Raw genomic sequence first — 21,276 nt, 5'->3', positions numbered from 1 at the left:
ACCATCTTCGTGTACGCGTGGCTTACAAATCCGCTCAGCTGTTGTTGTGAGCCTAAACACAGTCAAGCTCCAGGATCAAGCTGTGATGCTATTCGTGCCAGTCAAGTAGTCAAAGACATTAAATCCGCCATTAATGATATAAATACTTATTTGTTTATGTTGTCAAAGTCTTTGCATACGGTAAACAAATTCTGCAAATATCTGGGGTTTATTTAACGGTTAAAGTCAGGACAAAAATAACTTATAGAGCTCATGCTTCGCTACCGCCACCTAGTGGTAGTCGTTGGGTATTTGCGTTCACATTTCAGTCATAGTTTCAGACTCATGGACTGATCCACCTTGGAAAACTTGGCACGGACAACTCTACTAGCTTAGTCTAGAAGTTGTTTAGGAAATATTTTTATTTAAACATAATACTAAGTTAAATTTCACAGCATCCAGAGTGACACAACTAGGCTACATGTTGTTATGCACAATGTGGGTTTGCAGATTTTGTTTATGCCAATGTTTAATCAAGGGTTTAGTTATTCATGATGTGTGTGACCGATCCTTCATAAAACTCTGTATATCAGAAAATTATTAAAAGCTGGTTGAGGGAGGAGGGTTGTTGTTGTACTATGATGGCTATTTTTGCACTTAAGGATGTAAACAGAGCAAAGAATGAAGTGAGAAAATGTTGTGTTTATGTGAAACAACAAGAAGACGGTGTCCCACTGTTTCCCCCGAAGCCATCTGACCTTTATAAATCTGTTTTCAGTCCGTAATGAAATTACTCTGGTCTTTATCAGCCTTTTCCTCCACAGCATACGAAACAAAATGACAGGCAGTGCCTTTTCTTTTGTTATGCTATATTTTATAAGATATAAATATATGTTAAATAAACATAATTAAATTATTAAATATATATTCTCAGGGAATAAATAAATACATGATTTTAATTAATTAATTTATTCATTCATTCTCAGAAAATACATCCTTATTTATTAAGTGTATTTTTCTCACCACACTGATGAATTTTATTTGAATGTATAATTTATTTAGTTTTAGTCACTGGTTAGTCAATAAATGTTGACTAATCAGTGACCCAATTAAGAGTTTAATTTATAATTTATACAATAAAACTTTTTTCAGTAAAGGTATAATTGTGTTCAGTAATTATATTATATTATATTATATTACAGTTTAAAGGTTTATGATTTATTTAAAATAATAATAAATTAATCATTATTATTATTATTCTAAATTACTTTTAAAATTTATCATTTATAGCATAAACTTTTTTTAGTAAACGTATAATAATGTGCAGTAATTATATTATATTATACAATGAAAAGATTTATGATTGATGTGAAATAATAATAATAATAATAATAATAATATTATTATTACTTCCATAAAACTTTTTTCAGTAAAAGTATAATGTGCAGAGATTATATTATAGCAATTAAAAGGTTTATGATTAATTTGAAATAATAATTTGTTGATATTATTGTTATTATTATTATTAATAATTATTTCCATGAAACTTTTTTCCAGTAAGAGTATAATAATGTGCAGTTTATATTTATTATTATTATTATATTATAGCAATTAAAAGGTTTATGACTGATTTTAAATAATTTAAAATGAACTATTATTATTATAAATTACTTTCATTTTTTTCAGTAAAAGTATAATAATGTGCAGTAATTATTTTATATTATTGCAATTAAAAGAATTATGATTGATTTGAAATAATAATAATAATAATTTTATTATCATCATTATAATTATTATAAATTACTTCCATTATTTTTTTTCAGCAAAAATATAATACTGTGCAGTGATTATATTATATTATATTATATTATATTATATTATATTATATTATATTATATTATATATAAATTACTTAATCATTTATACCAAAAAACGTTTTTTTTTTGTTTTTGTTTTTTTCAGTAGAAGTATAATACGATGCAGTATCATTTTCCAAATCACAAAATGTATAATTTTAGGTTTATGCTTTAAAATATTATTTTATTTAAATAAATGTAAAATAAAAAATAAAATAAAATTAAAAATATAAGGATATTTTTATAGTTTTCTAGTTAGATCATATTGCAATCAGACTTTATTTATTTTCTTTATTTTCTCACCATATTGGCAAGTTTTATTTGTAAAATGTATAATTTATTGAGCTTTATACTTGATATATATTTGATAAAAAATATACAGGATATTCCATAAGGGAAAGGATGTTTAGAAAAATACTTGTAAATGTTTCTGTTTCATCATATTGAAATCACACTGTATTTATAATGAAACTTCTAAAGCAGTTTCACTGCATATGACATTTTTCTGATTTTGTGGTCATGTGCGTTTGGAAGCTGGCACTATAAAGCATATTAATAATGCATAATGTGGTGGCAACAAGAATTTTACAAAAACGTCAGCTAAATATTAACATATGGGGCCTCTGGAGTACAAGTTATGTCTTATTAACTTCTCAGATTACTCATACAGTGCTGCATAATTCCATAATGTTCCATAATAACATAATAACAAGATGGTTATGATGACTTGAAAATAATCTGTAGAAGTCTGGAATCCAGTTTGAGCTACAACAGTTGCATTCAGTTATGTAAAATATTGACCTCGCTGTTCAAAAAGCACGACCACCCATATATATTAACCCATAATCCACCAGAAAACAACGTACACTAAAATTGTTCAACATTCAGATAACATTTTTTGACTACCCAGTGACTAAAACAAGGCCCATGGAACAATTCCTGGGCTTTCCATATAAACACATGTGATGAAGAGAAACAAACAGCGATTGATAAAACTTTGTTTTCCTCAGGATCCAGCTGGTTTTATTTCAAACTATTTTTAGCACTTACTTCGAAAGATGATTCTGTTGCGCCCTGGTTTCTCAACACAGTGTCAAGCTTTTGGTCCTGTTGAGTGAGATGCATGGCTGACCTGTAGGTTCGGGCAGTGAGGCAGCAGTCGCACTTCTGAGAAGTTAAAGAGAGAGAGAGAGAAACACTGGCCTTTGCAGTCGGCTGGTCAGGCCGGTCATCAAGGGAACCGGAGCTGTGCGTTACATGTGCCTTGAACTCAGCATTTGTGTAATCGGTTGCTTGACTGAGGGTTTTGGAGTCATGTGCCTGCCTGAGGACCGCCGCTGCGGACACTGATAGGGCTGCAAATCCGCGCGTGTGCTCCCAGTGTTTGTGTTGATTTCAGGCATATAAAAGCAACCCTGACTGAGCATGAAGAGGACTAATGCAACAGGAAACATGCTGACTGAAGCAGTGGAAATGATAAATCTATGCTCCAATTTGGGAGACGCTTTGAACACCATGAGAATTAACCCAGAATTCATCAAGAACCGAACAGCAGCCCTTACTACCTACCGGCTTAAAACGTGTCTTTATATGTAACAGCTCATGTCATTAACTAATATAATATCAAAATGTCAGCATTAACTACTTTAGTCTGTTTTGTGGGAAAATAAAACACAGGATGAATTAAAGTTAATTATGCAGTAATTATATAATATAATATTACATTGTATTATGTAGGCGGCGCCTCCAGAGCCAGCGCCGGCTCTGGAGGGCCCTCGGGCGGCGCCGGCTCTGGAGGGCGCGCTGGAGGAAGCACAGGCTCTGTAGGGCGTGCTGGAGGCAGCTCGGGCTCTGGAGGGCGCTGGAGGAAGCTCAGGCTCAGGAGGGCTCGCTGGAGGCAGCCCGGGCTCTGGAGGGCGTGCTGGAGGCAGCTCGGGCTCTGGAGGGCGCTGGAGGAAGCTCAGGCTCTGGAGGGCTCGCTGGAGGCAACTCAGGCTCTGGAGGGCACGCTGGAGGCAGCTCGGGCTCTGGAGGGCGTGCTGGAGGCAGCTCGGGCTCTGGAGGGCTCGCTGGAGGCAGCCCGGGCTCTGGAGGGCGTGCTGGAGGCAGCTCTGGCTCTGGAGGGCACGCTGGAGGCAGCTCGGGCTCTGGAGGGCGCGCTGGAGGCAGCTCGGGCTCAGGAGGGCGCGCTGGAGGCACCTCGGGCTCTGGAGGGCGCGCTGGAGGCACCTCGGGCTCTGGAGGGCACGCTGGAGGCACCTCGGGCTCTGGAGGGCGCGCTGGAGGCAGCTCAGGCTCTGGAGGACACGCTGGAGGCAGCTCGGGCTCTGGAGGGCACGCTGGAGGCAGCTCAGGCTCTGGAGGGTACGCTGGAGGCAGCTCGGGCTCTGGAGGGCACGCTGGAGGCAGCTCGGGCTCAGGAGGGCGCGCTGGAGGTAGCTCAGGCTCTGGAGGGCTAGCTGGAGGCAGCTCGGGCTCAGGAGGGCGTGCTGGAGGCAGCTCCGGCTCAGGAGGGCGTGCTGGAGGCAGCTCCGGCTCAGGAGGGCTCGCTGGAGGCAGCTCGGGCTCTGGAGGGCGCGCTGGAGGCAGCTCAGGCTCTGGAGGGCTCGCTGGAGGCAGCCCGGGCTCTGCAGGGCGTGCTGGAGGCAACTCAGGCTCTGGAGGGCACGCTGGAGGCAGCTCGGGCTCTGGAGGGCGCGCTGGAGGCAGCTCTGGCTCAGGAGGGCGCGCTGGAGGCACCTCGGGCTCTGGAGGGCGCGCTGGAGGCACCTCGGGCTCTGGAGGGCGCGCTGGAGGCACCTCGGGCTCTGGAGGGCGCGCTGGAGGCACCTCGGGCTCTGGAGGGCGCGCTGGAGTTAGCTCAGGCTCTGGAGGGCACGCTGGAGGCAGCTCGGGCTCTGGAGGGCGCGCTGGAGGCAGCCCGGGCTCTGCAGGGCGTGCTGGAGGCAGCTCGGGCTCAGGAGGGCGCGCTGGAGGCACCTCGGGCTCTGGAGGGCGCGCTGGAGGCAGCCCGGGCTCTGCAGGGCGTGCTGGAGGCACCTCGGGCTCTGGAGGGCGCGCTGGAGGCAGCTCTGGCTCAGGAGGGCGCGCTGGAGGCACCTCGGGCTCTGGAGGGCACGCTGGAGGCACCTCGGGCTCTGGAGGGCGCGCTGGAGTTAGCTCAGGCTCTGGAGGGCACGCTGGAGGCAGCTCGGGCTCTGGAGGGCGTGCTGGAGGCAGCTCGGGCTCAGGAGGGCGCGCTGGAGGCACCTCGGGCTCTGGAGGGCGTGCTGGAGGCAGCCCGGGCTCTGCAGGGCGCGCTGGAGGCACCTCGGGCTCTGGAGGGCGCGCTGGAGGCAGCTCGGGCTCTGGAGGGCTCGCTGGAGGCAGCCCGGGCTCTGCAGGGCGTGCTGGAGGCAGCTCGGGCTCAGGAGGGCGCGCTGGAGGCACCTCGGGCTCTGGAGGGCGCGCTGGAGGCACCTCGGGCTCTGGAGGGCGCGGTGGAGGCACCTCGGGCTCTGGAGGGCGTGCTGGAGGCACCTCGGGCTCTGGAGGGCGCTCTGGAGGAATGGACGGGACCAGTGGAAACTTGGGAGAGCTGGACGGGACCAGCAGAGATGAAGGAGAGCTGGACGGAACCAGCGGAGACACAGGAGATAACAATCCACATATGTCCTTATTGTCCTTGATATTAATTCGGCCTGCCATACTCGCAGCCGATAATCCAGAGGATGGTCAATGCCGGAGTCCGTGAGCTGGCCGATGCCGGAGTCCGTGAGCGAGCCGCGGTCCGAGTCCGTGAGCTGGCCGTGGCTGGAGTCTGGGAGCTGGCCGCGGGCGGAGTCCGAGAGCTGGCCAGCAGTTCCGGGCTGAGGAAGCAGATGGAGCCTTGGACCAGGGGAGTTCGTTTGGGGCGGGGCAGGCGGTCCGAACCGTTGGCGCAGCATGCGGGGGCTCCCGGCTTGGTGTGAGCTGACACAACGCGACATGTTTCAGAGGGGACAGGACAACGAGACATGTAATCCTCTTCCACTTCAAAATCAGATCCGTTCAAATAAAGGACTACATTAATCAGCTCGATCAGGGGATACTCACAAACGGGAAGATCGCAACGGATTGTCTCTTCGCCCAGCCCCAGCTGAAAACGCGCACCTAAGGCAGCGTCGTGCCAGCTCAGCAGGTTAGCTAGCTCAAGGAATTCCTCCACATACCGCTCCAACTTCCGACCGCCTTGCCGCAAAGGCCATAACGCTTCCTCAGCCCTCATGTTGTTGGTCGGTTCTTCTGTCACAACGGCGTCGTGTGCAGGGAATGAGGAGTAGGAACGAGGAGCTCGGAACATAGAGTTTATTAATATAATCCACAAGGAACAGGAACAGCAGGGAAACAAACGCAACCACAACGTATAAGACTTTAACAACCGACGATCAGATGTGGAACGCAACCAAACTTATATACAAAGACTAATCAGGGGGAGACAGGTGTGAGCAATCAAACAGTGACATCATAATTAAAAACGAAACAGGAAAGACCAAATAAGGGCATACACTGGGAAAAACACACAAAACAGTCCACAGGGGTGTGACAATTATATTATATTATATTATATTATATTATATTATATTATATTATATTATATTATATTATATTATAGTATATTATATTATATTATTCATGATTGTTATTATTATTTACATAAACTGTTTTTCAGTAAAAGTATAATAATGAGCAGTAATTATTATATTATATTATATTATTATATGGTTAATAGGTTTATTGTTAATTTAAATTTATTATTATTATTATTATTATTATTATTTCCATAAACTTTTTTCAGTAAAAGTATAATGAGTAGTAATTGTTATATTATATTGTATTATATTATATTACTACAATTAATAGGTTTATTGCTGATTTTAAATAATAATAATAATAATAATAATAATAATAATAATAATAATAATAATAGTTTTGTTATTGTTGTTATTATTATTATTAATTACTTCCATAAAACTTTTTTTTCAGTAAAAATATAACTGTGCAGTAATTATATAATATAATATTACATTGTATTATTATAATATTACAATTAAGATGTTTATTGTTGATTTGAAATACTAACAATATTTTATATTATTATTATTATTATTATTATTATTATATAATATTACTGCACATTCTTATAATTTTTTCAGAAAAAAAGTTCTGTGGAACTAAATAATAAAAATAATAGTTTTATCATTACTATTATTTACTTCCACACACCTTTTTTTTCATTAAAAAAGTATCATGTGCAGTAATAATCTTACTATATTATATTATATTATATTATATTATATTATATTATATGATTATATGGTTAATAGGTTTATTGTTAATTTAAAATATTTATTATTATTATTATTATTATTATTATTTCCATAAACTTTTTTCAGTAAAAGTATAGTGAGCAGTAATTAATATATTATATTATATTATATTATATTATATTATATTATATTTATTATATTATATTATATTATATTACCATTAAGAGGTTTATTGTTGATTTAAAATACTATTATTGTTATTATGATTTCCATAAAACCTTTTTCAGTAAAAGTATAATAATGTGCAGTAATTATATTATATTATATTATGTCATAATAAAGAAGTTTATTATTGATTTTAAATATAATAATAATAAGTAGTAGTAGTAGTAGTAGCAGTAGTACCAGTCTCGTGAAGCTTCACTTGTGAGGAACATAACAGTGCTGATCCACTGACTGGACCAGCACCAAACCACATGAATCAAGCTCAGACCAGCAAACTTGACGGCAGTCTTTTCAGCAGGGAATTCCATTTCTCTTACTAAAATCCTGTTGACTTGTTTACTTGAAAACTGTCATTTTGTGGAATCATCATTACATGTGCTGTCATTCTGATTACAACAATTCAGACCCTCCTTGCTTTAAATGCCTTGTCACTGTCACAGTACTAACTGATTAACAGCACATCAGAAACCCTCACTGCAGCAGTTCACTTTAAACTGTCTTGTCATTACGACTTTGTATTTATCTGCTGGATTGATATGTGAAAGGATCAATCGACCTATTTGACCTCTTTTTCTGTCTCCCCCATCAGCCATCAACCAAATGAAATACTGCCAATCAATAGATAACATTCAACAAGACTTTATAAACTCATCAGAACGGGACGACTGACAGCCGCGCTGAGTTTGTCATCATAATCTGGGTGAAAGGTGACAGCAGCTCCGCTCACAGGATCAGAGTGATGCATTTAAAGATGTTCAGATGTGATTTGCGTAACTTTTCGCCTGGAATTTTACTGTTTGTGTCGTTTGCTTTTTCAAGCATGGTCACCAACCCCCTATGCCGAACAGCTGGACAGATGTCTAAATATTCACAGCTTTTTTTTTTTTTTTTTTCATGGTTAAACCAAAAATTCTTCAAGATGATGCTTTTTTTAAGTGTTTGTTAATAATTGCAAATGCTTCCTTTTCCCTTTTTGTTGCTTAATATAATACAATACAATATAATAATTTTAAAGTAACTGTTTTTTGATATATTTAAAAATGTGACTTAAATTGGGTAGTAGAAAAAAAAGGGGTAGCAATATGGTCTCGTGAGGGAATCATTTGACCAAAGAGAATGGGGTTATGAATCAATGAGTACACCACATTCATGAGACCAGACCCTGATAGAGAGAGTATAATCAATTTAGACTTTGACAAGGCAGACCGTTTACCGTTTACCACACAAAATAAAAGGTTCAGATCTCTGTCATATCAGCATGACATCTGTAGTCATCATTCCTTATGCTTCTCTGTTTATTCTCAGAAAATCTCAATTAGACGTACATTAACTCACATGAAACTCACATGCACAGACTGACATTTCAGTGCCATATAGAACAGAATATAATGTGACATATATAGAAGCTGCCCTGAGCCCATTGAGTTTTAAAGGGGTCCTATTATGCTCTTTTACAAAGTCTTGATTTTGTTTTGGGGGTGTACTAGAACATGCTTTCATGTTTGGTGGTTTGAAAAACGCATTATTTTTTAACATAATTTACATTATTACAATACATGTCTCCCAGCCTGGCACAAATGGCTCGATTAGTTCCAGGTTTAATGAAGGCCCGCCTTCTGAAAAATGAAATGTGTTGTGATTGGTTGGCTGTCCCACTGCGTTGCGATTGGCAACAGCTTAGATGGTGTTTCACTCCTGCCACGCCCCTTGTCAAAGAAGCAAGTTCTGTGTACAACTGTTAGCGCAAGCTAGATTAAAGTGATTCTTACGTTTTAAATATGGATATTTTTCTTACAAAAATGCATTTATTTGCTACAGGAGGCCTTTATTGATCCCCCCGGGGCCGTGTGATGCACTTCCTATTATTGATGGATACACATTATTGGACTTGTTTTGGACTGATGAAGAGAAACACCCATCTATGCCATTCTGAAGCTTGGGTGTGCCAGGGTAAATTTTAATATAACTCTGATTGCATTCGTCTAAGGAAGTCATATACACCTAGGATGCATGGAGGGCGAGTAAATAATACGCTACAGTAGTGTTGGGTCCTGTCGTCGATCGCCAAACGTTATCTACACTGTATGATGAATAAATCTCTTACCACACACTGCACACATCTGCGGCGCGTTACAGCTCCGACGTGGCAACCGGAGTAGATTGCGGCTTCGGCATGTGTTTCGACCCCCTGTACTGCACACGTCTGCTTGTGTTTATACCCTCCGCTCTGCGGCTTGTTGAAGCGGTTCTACACGCGTTGCATCACTCAAGTTAGGCTAATCCCCCACTTCGTCTCTACACACCTCCCAACAATTCGAATTTCCATAGACGGGATTTAATTTCTTGCTATTCTAATGGACTGCGTTGTAATATCATTGCATGCGGAAAACAAACACTGTAGTCCAAAGGAGCCATTCGTTGTAGTTCTTGAAAAGAGATTTTTTAAAAAACGAAATATCTCCCTTTGGAGTGGACTTTGAGATTTGTAACTTCGTAGATCTTTTTATGCCCAAAGATACACACCACACACTGCCTAAAATTCAAAAAGTGAAAAGCACCCCTGTAAATGAACCCCTAAAGCGTGCGGTGGGGGGTAACTGAGAATGAATGGCGGAAAGTGAAGTGAGAGGAGGCAATGCCTCCATCGCAATATGATTGGATATGATTGATTATATTCAGCTGTGATTAGTTCATGCAATAAATCTCGCCTTTTGTGTTTGTGTCAGTGCTGCAGTACTTGAGTCCGAGATGGTTTTTCTGTGTCTCAGACTTGTTGATATTTGTACGTGGACTTGGTCATTGGCCAAATGTTCTAGTTGGTCTTGACCGAGTCCAGCAATATATGCTTTTTTCTCCTTCAAAACAAAACCACTGATGGTGTACACTTGTTCAAAAAAACAGGTAATGTTATTAGTTTAATTCACAATCCATCTAGAACGGGCATTGGCATTGGTCGCCTGGTATATTCCTGGCTGCATCATATGCATGGAGGCATCAGTCATTTTAATGTTGGCCACAGATACAATGTTGGCAAGCAGTGGCATAATACAGTGTTTCCCATACATTGATTTATTTGTGGCATCCCGCCACAATATTAAAACTGACACAAAAGATGCTTACATATAGTCAACAAGAAAAAATAATAGTGGAATTTATAAATACTACCCCTTTCAAAAGTTTACATCCCTTTGAATCTTAACACTGTGTTTTTTCCTGAATGATCCACAGTGGTGTTTTTTTTTTTTTGGTCAGTGATAGTTGTTCATGAGTCCCTTGTTTTTCCTGAACAGTTAAACTGCCTGTTGCTCTTCAGAAAAATCCTCCACGTCCCACAAATTCTTTGGTTTTCCAGTATTTTGTGTATTTGAACCCTTTCCAACAATGACTGTGTGATTTTGAGATCCATCTTTTTACACTGAGGACAACTGAGGGACTCAAATGCAACTATTACAGAAGGTTCAAACACTCACTGATGCTCCAGAAGGAAAAACGACACCTTAAGAGCCAGGGGTGAAAACTTTTGAACACAATGAAGATGTGTGGATTTTTCTTATTTTGCCTAAATATCATATATTTTCATTTAGTACTGCCCTTCAAAAGCTACAGAAGATAGATTCATATTTCCCAGAAGACAAAATAAGTAAAATTTACCCTGATCTTCAAATTCAAAAGGTTTTCATCCTTAATACAGCTTCTCCCATCCTTTTTTCCAGAATCAAGCATATGTACACATTTGAACGGGGTCATTTTTATAAATTCAACTATTATTTTCTCTTGTGGACTATATGTAAATATCTTTTATCTGACATATCTTGTTCAGTACTATAGTACCTAGTGAGTACTAAATAAAAAATAACATGCGTTTTGTATGAACCCTCTTATCTTGGTAAAATATTTAACATTTTGCAGATTCTGAAAGGGGGATGTAAACTTTTGACCTCAACTGTAAAATGGTGTTTATGTGAAGACTAATAAAAAAAGTAAGTAAACAACTCACACTCTTACATATCACCACCACTTTGTCAAGTCAAAATCACTGTGGTTAAAAAGTATATAACATTTTTACTGTTTTAACAAAAATGATCAATCGTTTTGCTAGATAATACCCTTTATTCCTCGGCTGGCATCATGTAGAGCCCTTTGAAGCTGCACTGAAACTGCAATTCGGACCTTCAACCTGTTGGCGACCACTGAGGTCCACTATATGGAGAAAAATATCCTGGAATGTTTTTCTCAAAAACCGTAATTTCTTTGCGACTGATGACTGAAAAACATGAACATCTTGGATGACATGGGGTTGAGTAAATTATCAGGAATTTTTTATTCCGGAAGCGAACTAATCCTTTAAAACATAAAGGACGAGGGATGTTCGTCAGTTCAAAATGTGGAGATCAGTGTGACTTAAGAAGAAAATGAACATATCAACAAAGAGAAAACAAAGAGATCCCTCATGTTTCATGACATTCAGTTTCCCCTTAAATGAATGTGATCTTAGCTGAAATGAAATACTGCTGTTTTCTCACTGAACTTTGAACATTGAGCCAGGAGTTTCCATATGGACAAGCTGTGACGGTGTTCAGAGGCCCCCAAGCAAAAGAGGGTTGTGTGGGGACTCTTAAGAAATCAGTAGAAAGGAAACGACAGATGCTAGTACTACTAATGCTAAAAGCTCTACAAACATGCTCAAATCATTTGCAGATGATTTATATTTGTGGTGGTGTTGTTTGCATGTGGTGACAGATATGCAGGCCACAGCATCCTAAACTATGAATCATGAATATAAGTTATGACAGTTGAACATCAGTTCTGAACATTCAATGCATGACCATATTGCTACCAATCAGGGCTTACATGATTACGTTACGTGATTCTAGGGTAACACAGTGGTTATATTCAGAATGGATATAATCCAACAGTACAATATAGAATAATAAAGTATAATACTTTATGAAAATCTGCAGCTATTTAACTTTGGATATGAATCAGAGAAAAATACAGACAGAAGGACAACAGTTTTTTGTAATGCGCCTTTCCCCTTAAATTCCCAGTGAAACTAAAACTTTTGTGCCTATACATTTTTATACATGAATTTGTTTAATAGAAGCCTTTTTATTAAATTGTCCATGGTATAAAAATGAAGAAACATAAAAAATGTAAAATAAATAAATAAGTATATATTATTATTTTTTTTTCCCCTTTGTCTTTTTTTACATTTTTCCCACTGAATTAAAAAAATGTATTTATTTATTTATTTATTTACTTACTTATTTATTTATGTATTTAATTTAATCTCATTTTATTTTAACATGAAGTAATATATATATATTCAAACAGAAAAAAAATATATATTATTTTATTTTAATTCAGTTTAATTAAAAATTAAGCAACCACCCCCCCCACCCCGTCTTTTTGTAGTTTTTTCCTTTTGAATTTTTCAAAAATATTTATTTATTTCTTAAAAATAAATAAATAAATAAACTAAGGCTTTCTTTTTGCAATTTTGTTCTTGCAATTTTTTTTAACATTTATTTTATTTGATTAAAAAATAAACTGTTTTTCCCCCTTTTTTGTATTTTTTTTCCTGTTAATTTAAAAATATATATATTTATTTATTTACTTACTTATTGATTTTATTTTTATTTTTTTTAATGAAAAATTTTCTACTTTGCGTTTTGTATTTTTTTTCCTGTTGATGATTAAAATTTATTTATTTTTTATTGTTTTATTAAAAAAATGATCTAAGGTTTTTTCCCCCTTTGTCTTTTCGTAGTTTTTTTTTCCTGTTGATTTATTTTATTTTATTAAAAAAATTAAACAAAGTGTTTTTCCCTTCTGTCTTATTTGTTTTTTTTTCCTGTTGAATTTGTTAAAACAATATTTTATTTATTAATTGAATTGAATTTATTTTAATTTTTAAAAAATAAAAAAACAAAGTGTTTTTTCCCCTTTTGTCTTTTTGTAATTTTTCCTGTTGATTTTTTTTCATTTTATTTATTAATTTAATTAAAAAAAAAATGTAAAGTGTTTTTCCTTTTGTCTTGTTGCAACTTTTGTTTCTGTTGAATTTCTTAAAATTTATTTTATTTAATTAAAAAATGAACTAAGGTTTCCCCCTTTGTCTTTTTAATTTTTACCTGTTGATTTTTTTTTTTTTAAAATATTTGTTTATTTTATAAAAAAATTAACTTATTTTTCCCCTTTGTCTTTTTGTAGTTTTATTCCTTATGATTTTTAAAAATATTTATTTATTTTATTTCTATTTTTTTTAAAAAAAGTGTTTACCCTTTTGTCTTTTTATAATTTATTCCTGTTGAATTTTTAAAAATACATATTTTATATATTTATTCACTTAATTTAATTTTTAAAAATTTAAACTAAGATTTTTTTCCCTTTTATCTTTTTGCAATTTTGTTCCTGCTGAATTAAATATATATATATATATATATATTTATTTATTTATTTATGAACCGCATATGCTCTTTGTTTTCAGTTTTATTGGCTGTTTTTGTGATGTGTTACTCTTTTGTAGGAACAATTTTACCCCTCAAATTCCCACATTTTAAACTATCAATCATTAAAATCATTTAAAATAAATAAATTAATAAATTAAGGTTTAAATTATGCATCTATGTGTAAAAACTACATAAGAGTACCTAACAATGAATTGTATCAAGGGCAGTTTTTGCAGGAAAAATGAATGCTGAACGTTTCAGATTGAAGTTATTAATTCCTTAAAGGTACAGTAACAAAAAGGTCATGTAAAACTACAAAAACATTTTGGCATTTTTGGTGAGAAACATTTAGAAGACTACACAGCATCTATTGTATCTACAATAGATTATTTGACCTTATTTAATTATATACCACAGTCTGTCCAGCAGATGGCAGCGTGCGTCATCGAATGCACCACTGCAAACTCCTGACATCATCAACCTTGGGGCAGACATATCCATGGTAACCCATGAATGAATTCACACAGCTGAGCTGACTGTAATGAATGAAATGGACCAAACGCTAAAAGCCGAAGATAAAAAAAAAAACACAGCTCACATGAACGCTTAAACATTAGCATTTGCTCTTGGTCAATATTTAACATTATATATAGTGCTCAAGATTTGCCCGGTTCATAGTCCAGTTAGCCTCTGCTGGAAGATGCCGTAACTACAGCATTCTGTCCTTCTCCAGGTCACCACAAAGACCTCTGAAAGAACACAACATCCAGGCTTAATCTCTAGTACAGTTACATGTCCGACAGGAAGGGACTGATAGCATGTCTGTTCAACCGAATCAGGCCAATTAGCTTTCTGTGAACACAGAGTGGACAGTCGATAGTGACACGGAGGGGTCACTGGCCACCGGCTCTTAATGACATGCTGAGAGGAAGCAGGATTAGTGAGGGATGATGTCATCGCTGCCACCAGCAACTGTGCCCCGAATGACATTTCTATTACTCTGTGTTGGCTTATAAAGAAACACTGCTGGTTTAATGTCACAGAGAAACAGCGAACGAATGTTTGCTGGTGACGAAAAACCGAGGGGATACAGTGTGCCTTTGCTTTGATTCATTTGTGTATGAATCATACGGTGGATGGCTGAATTTATATTGCTTCATGCTGCAAGAATGCACGATTTGTTCAAGTCTCGGTACGACTTCTCGAAGACACAATAGATTCCAATACATCTGTGTTACATTACATCTGCATTAGATCACTTTGTGACTCGCCTTTTTTGGAAATCTGCGTACTTAGTGATACGGGAATATATGTCACGTTGCCCTGTGCACAAAATTCACTACTTTTCTCATCCCAGCATAAATTAATGCTTGGTTGCTGTTGAAACGGTTTGTTTGTTGTTTTACCGATAGGCATCTGACTGAACAGATATAGCATAGTTCACCCAAAAATCTTTCTTCTGTTGAACTCAAAAGGAGATTATTTGAAGAATGTTGGTGACCAAACAGTTGATGGTAGCCAGTGACTTCTATAGTATAGTATCAGTAAGGATGATAACAAACGATAAAACTGTTTTAAAATTCTTTCTACATTTAAAAGTATAGTGGAGCCCACAGCACAACTATAACACTAACAGCACAAAGGAATGTATTGAAGCCTGTTTCTGCCACTGAATAAAAAAAAAAAGCAATTGCGACTTTTCTGTAATTCTGATTTAAGAACACAACATGGTTATTAAGTTATTAAATCAGAATTGTGAGATATAAACGTGCAATTCTGAGAAAATATCAGTCTTTATTCCCCTCAGAACTGGACTTTATAACTCACAATTGTGAGTTTACATCTCGCAATTCTGACTTTTTGCTTGCACTTGCGATTTTATCCTGCAATTCTGACTTCATCTCGTAATTTTGACCTTATTTCTCATAATTGCGAGTTTATATCCCGCAATTTTTACTTTATTTCTCATAATTTTAAGTTTATATCCTGCAATTTTGACTTTATATCTCACAGTTCCAACTTTATAACTTGCAATTTTAAGTTTATATCCTGCAATTCTGACTTTATAATTTACAATTGCAATTATTTCTCACAATTATGACTTAATACCTCGCAATTGCCAGTTTCTATCCGACAATACTGACTTTATCTAGCAATTCTGACTTCATTTCTTGCAATTTTAAGTTTATATTCTGCAACTCTGACTTTATAATTTGCAATTGCCAGTTTATATCTTGCAATTCTGACTTTATTTCTCATAATTATGACTGTATAACTTGCAATTGCGAGTTTATATGCCACAATTCTGACTTTAACTCACAATTCAGACTTTATTTTTTGCAATTGCGAATTTATATCCGACAATTCTGACTTTACTTCTTGCAATTTAAGTTTATATCCCACAATTTTGACTTTATCTCACAATTCCAACTTTATTTCTTGCAACAGTGAGTTTATATCCCACAATTCTGACTTTACTTCTTGCAATTTTAAGTTTACATTATGCAAACTTGACTTTATAATTGCAATTCTGACTTTATAATTTGCAATTGCAATTATTTCTCACAATTATTACTTTATATCCAACATTACTGAATTATCTTGCAATTCAGACTTTATTTCTTGCAATTTTAAGTTTATATCCTGCAATTCTGACTTCATCTGACAATTCCAACTTTATTTCTTGCACTAGCAAGTTTATATCCCGCAATTCTGACTTAATTTCTTGCAATTTTAAGTTTATATCTCGCAACTCTGACTTTATTTCTCACAATTGTGAGTTTATATCCCGCAATTCTGACTTAATTTCTTGCAATTCTAAGTTTATATCCTGCAATTCTGACTTTATAATTTGCAATTGACAGTTTATATCTTGCAATTCTGACTTTATTTCTCACAATTATGACTTTATAACTCGCAATTTCAAGTTTATATGCCACAATTCTGACTTTAACTCTCAATTCAGACTTTATTTTTTGCAATTGGGAATTTATATCCAACAATTCTGACTTTATTTCTTGCAATTTAAGTTTATATAACCACAATTTTGACTTTATTTCACAATTCCAACTTTATTTCTTGCAATAGCGAGTTTATATCCCACTGTTCTGACTTTGTTGCAATTCTGACTTTATTTCTTTAATATACTTTATAACTCGCAATTGCAAGTTTATATCCGACAATACTGACTTTATGTCCCAATTCAGACTTTATTTCTTGCAATTTTAAGTTTATATCCCGTAATTCTGACTTCATCTGACAATTCTAACTTTATTTCTTGCAATAGCGAGTTTATATCCCGTAATTCTGACTTAATTTCTTGCAATTTTAAGTTTATATTCTGCAACTCTGACCTTATAATTTTCAATTGTCAGTTTATATCTTGCAATTCTGACTTTATTTCCTGCAATTTTAATTTTATTTCCTGCAATTCTGACTTTATTTCTCAGAATTGCGTGTTTATTTCCCACAATTCCGACTTAATTTCTTGCAATTTTAAGTTTATATCCCACAATTCTTGACTATATCTCGGAATTCTGACTTTTATATTCCACAATTCGACTTTATCTTGCAATTCTGACTATTTTTCTGGCAATTTTAAGTTTATATCCCACAATTCTGATGTTATGTTGCAATTCTGACTTTATTTCTCACAATTGCGTGTTTATTTCTCGCAATTGCAAGTTTATACCACACAATTCTTGACTATATCTCAGAATTCTGAATTTATTTCTCACAATTGCAAATTTATATTCCACAATTCTGACTTTATCTTGCAATTCAGACTTTACTTCTCACAATTGCATGTTTATTTCCCACAGTTCCGAATTTATTTCTTGCAATTTTAAGTTTATATCCCACAATTCTTGAATATATCTTGGAATTCTGACCTTTACATTCCACAATTCTGACTTTATCTTGCAATTTTGACTTTATTTCTTACAATTGTGAGTTTATATCCCACATTTATAGGTTTTATAGGTGCTTAATTTGCGCTGCTCTTGGTAGATTGCGCTGGTCATTATGGATATGATCTGGCTGCTTCTGTGCTTCTGCTTCTTCTTTGATGTGCGTGTTGTCAGTAAATCACCCACAGAATTTTTCCCTCCCATTGGCGCTTTTATGGCGTTGCACTTACTAAGTCTGGCCTCTAATCTTGTAAAATGTGTGCTAAGTACTGCCACTCCGTAGTATACACAGAGTATGTGTGATTGCAGGCTCAAAATTGAAAGTAAAAGTGAGCATGCATTCAAAAATTATTTCAGTGAGAAAGAGAGGGGGAAAGGTCCTCAAGCCAGGATTTGAACTTGGGACACCCATAACGCAAAACGTTATATGTCGGTGCACTGCCCACTAGACTAGCGCCGACAAGGTATTTCATTCTTGAATGAATCATTGTTTTTGATCAACAGTTCACTTATAGACAGTTTACTTACTTCACTCCAGTGTTTTGAACAAATCAGTTGAGTGAATGATTCAATGACTCAATGATGGTTGTGGTTTTGAGTGACAGATTCAGCGACTCACTCATAAGGACAGCTCACATGTTCCGTTAAGTGAATTAACATTGCACTGGTTCTGTTAATAATCATTGTGTGAATTAATAAATAACAAATAAACTCACTCCTAAAAACTGTTACTTGTCACCACTTACTGGTATAAAGATGTAAACATGCAGAAAGACTCCCTATTACTATTTCACAGCATGTGGCCAATCAAAATGGAGAACCGTTGTCTACTATTATGTAAAATGGACGTCAATGGTTACTATCTATAAACAGTAGTCATGATGACTGACTCAGAACTCAAAATTCTCTCAAATCTCTGTCATTGTGTGTTTCATCCACTGGTTTTCTTTTGTCTGCCTGCTCTCATTATTCACTACGCTTTCACTCATCGCTCGTTCTTTTGATTCGTCTGCCACACTCAATGCTAATATCTGCTGAATCCATTAGGTATTATTTTTAGCTCTGCTTTATGAAGGAAGAAAACGTGGTCTAAATCTAGACACATTCTCTTTATACAGACTCTCTCTTTTTTCCGTTTGGCTCTCTCGCAGGGTAACTTCCTTTCAGTCATGAGCTGGAAATTGAATTTGCATGCAACCACAGGTTATATATATATAGGTCTTTACATTTCCACAGTGAACTTCCAGTTTCCAAATTCCAGATTTAAATTACAGTTCCACATATTTGATTCAAATTAGTTCAATTCACTTGTGAATGGCGCACAATCACACACGCACGCATACACCTTTCCATTCACAATGTGACTCTCTCACACACGCATGCTGCGGTATATGAACCACCCCTTCCCCCCTCAGGCTGGCTTTTTCCTGAATGGATGCTGAAGCTCAGGGACCGGCAGCCTCCACGCTGCGGCTGCAGCTCAGGGAGGGAGGGATGCTGGAGGAATTAGTGGCTTCTGTCGCCATTACATGTACTGTGCGCTTGAAACATCCAGGCTCTCATTCGATGTAGAGGAGGGGGGGGATGTAAGGGAACTCTGTCATTCACACTCACCCTGCCTGAGGATTACAGCACATAATCTGCACGGCAACAGCCCCGCTCTCTCTCTCTCGCTCACTGAGATGATGGAAGGAAAGAGGGAGGGGGAACAGATAGAAGGAAGAGATGAGATTAAGAATGGCTGCTGATTCATTCATAATTTCCTCTCTATTCACATTCCCGGCCTGCATTGGGGGGGCAGCGAAAACTGAGCATCACTGAGATGAAGGAGGGCGAGCGAGGATGAGCCGAGCTTCATCCATCCACACCCCCATCTTCATCAGCGGTGAGGAAGAGGAGGGAGCTAATGACGTCATTGCAAAGGCACCGCAGTAGAAAGGCAAAGTTCTGTGGGCTGCAATGAAATACAGACGTGCACCCGTTCTGCCAAAGATCCCACGAACTGACGCCGGAATTGAGTCTGAAGTTGTGCGTTTAAATTGGCTGGTTAAACGCATTTGTAGCATAGTACTCTGGAAAGTCTTTCCATGCACAACCTTTTTTTTTTTTATTAGGACCGGTCGTTTTGGAAAAGGGGGGCAGAGCGCATGCCAGTGCAGTGGCTCAGGCTTGACGTAAACAGGATGATGTCATTGATTCAGGGGCGCAGAGAATAAGGTGCAGTCTTGATTTTTTTTTAGCTCTGTAGTTGTCAGGACAGACAGTGCTAACAAAGAAAATGCTGAAGATGTGTATAAGCTCCTACAGTCAAAACGGGTAACAAATGAGTGGTATTGCACTAAAAATCAACTTTATGTTGGGACAAAAGATCCCAACATAAATAATGATGAATGCACTCTCAACTAGTGGGTCAAGATTTGACCTGTTGGAAAGATGCCTTTCGCCACTAACAGATATTCATGCCATGCATGTGTTTTTTTGCAAGAACCTATTGCAAATTTCTTTACAGTATAGAAAATTGTACCAGCGTTCAATAAAAGTTTGCATAACGCTTCATTACGATCAGAATCGTGTTTTGTAATGGTGCATGAGAACAGATAAACCTCTTCCCACTCTTGCTGAGCGGGCATTTGACCGGGCGGGCGTCCTCCACTGACCCAGAATAGCATCCTTTTGAAAAAGAGGTCAGCCCCTCCGTCTCATAAAAATAAAAAAATAATAACGGAAGAAGATTTCAAACGGGGGAGTGTGAGAAGAGAGAGAGAGAGAGACAAAATGAATCATGCCAGGATGACTAATGTCTTGCATAACTGCCTGAGAATCCCTCCTAGTGTTTATCAATGGGCGGTGGGCTGGCTGGATTTCATAACCCTCCCACATTCTCTTCAAAAAGATCAAAACCTGTGAATATTCGCAGCCGCCAATCATCACAAGCCGCCATAGGTAAACCGCATTGCGCAGTCGGACGAAAAACAGATTCTGTTTATAGAAAGAAACGCAGGTTGAATTACGTATTATTGTCGATGGATGATGTAATAATCGGTAGGTACTTAAAACTCTGACCCTATGTCAATATCTCAAATTTGGCCTAAAAGTATGCACATATTTAAGTTGGCAATACGAAGTACGTCTTGGAAATAAGAATGCCATCTCCTTGGCTTGGAAGGGATTCCTCAAGGATGTCATGTCTGACACAAACTACGCATCTCTTTATTTTGTCCTACTTTGTTTGAGATGGAGAATCCAGCTCGCTTCCGCTTTGACGTCATCAGCCATATCTGGCCTGTATTATGTTCACTCCTTCTCCTCTGCTTCCCCCTCGAGAGTTTGTTATTCCACTGAACCAAAATAAATTGCCTATGAAACCGGATGAATCAGTCAACCCCCTCTTCCCTCCTCCCTATTCCCATTCCATGCTTTTTCACTCAGTATTACGTATTTGAAGGGAGTTTCGATGCGTCTTTCCTATCTCTTCTCCTTTCTTCGTTTTTTTTTTCCAAGTGGGGCATTTCTTCTTGCGCCCACTCTGTTTGCTCTTTTTAGCATCTTGCTGCTTTCCGGTTGTCAC

At 37.7% G+C, this 21,276-nt stretch overlaps 1 protein-coding gene across 3 annotated transcripts in view; it reads right to left on the bottom strand.

Annotated features, from left to right (window-relative positions):
• The window catches only part of si:dkey-106n21.1 (solute carrier family 23 member 2), a 74,685-nt gene that overhangs the window by 42,088 nt on the left and 11,321 nt on the right, over positions 1-21,276 (bottom strand). Inside the window, exon 3 of one of the 3 annotated variants that reach the window (XM_051098909.1) lies at positions 2,886-3,002. In XM_051098909.1, the coding sequence (XP_050954866.1) occupies positions 2,886-2,960 (75 nt within the window). In that variant the 5' untranslated portion in view covers positions 2,961-3,002. Of the gene's footprint in view, positions 1-2,885; positions 3,198-21,276 lie in introns of those variants that run through there. The other 2 variants (XM_051098911.1, XM_051098910.1) reach the window with 2 other exon arrangements.

This window comes from Labeo rohita, chromosome 25, assembly GCF_022985175.1.
Source record: "Labeo rohita strain BAU-BD-2019 chromosome 25, IGBB_LRoh.1.0, whole genome shotgun sequence".
NCBI lineage: Eukaryota > Metazoa > Chordata > Actinopteri > Cypriniformes > Cyprinidae > Labeo > Labeo rohita.
Note: the sequence above shows the minus strand (reverse complement) of the source record. Positions and strands in the feature narration are given on the sequence as shown.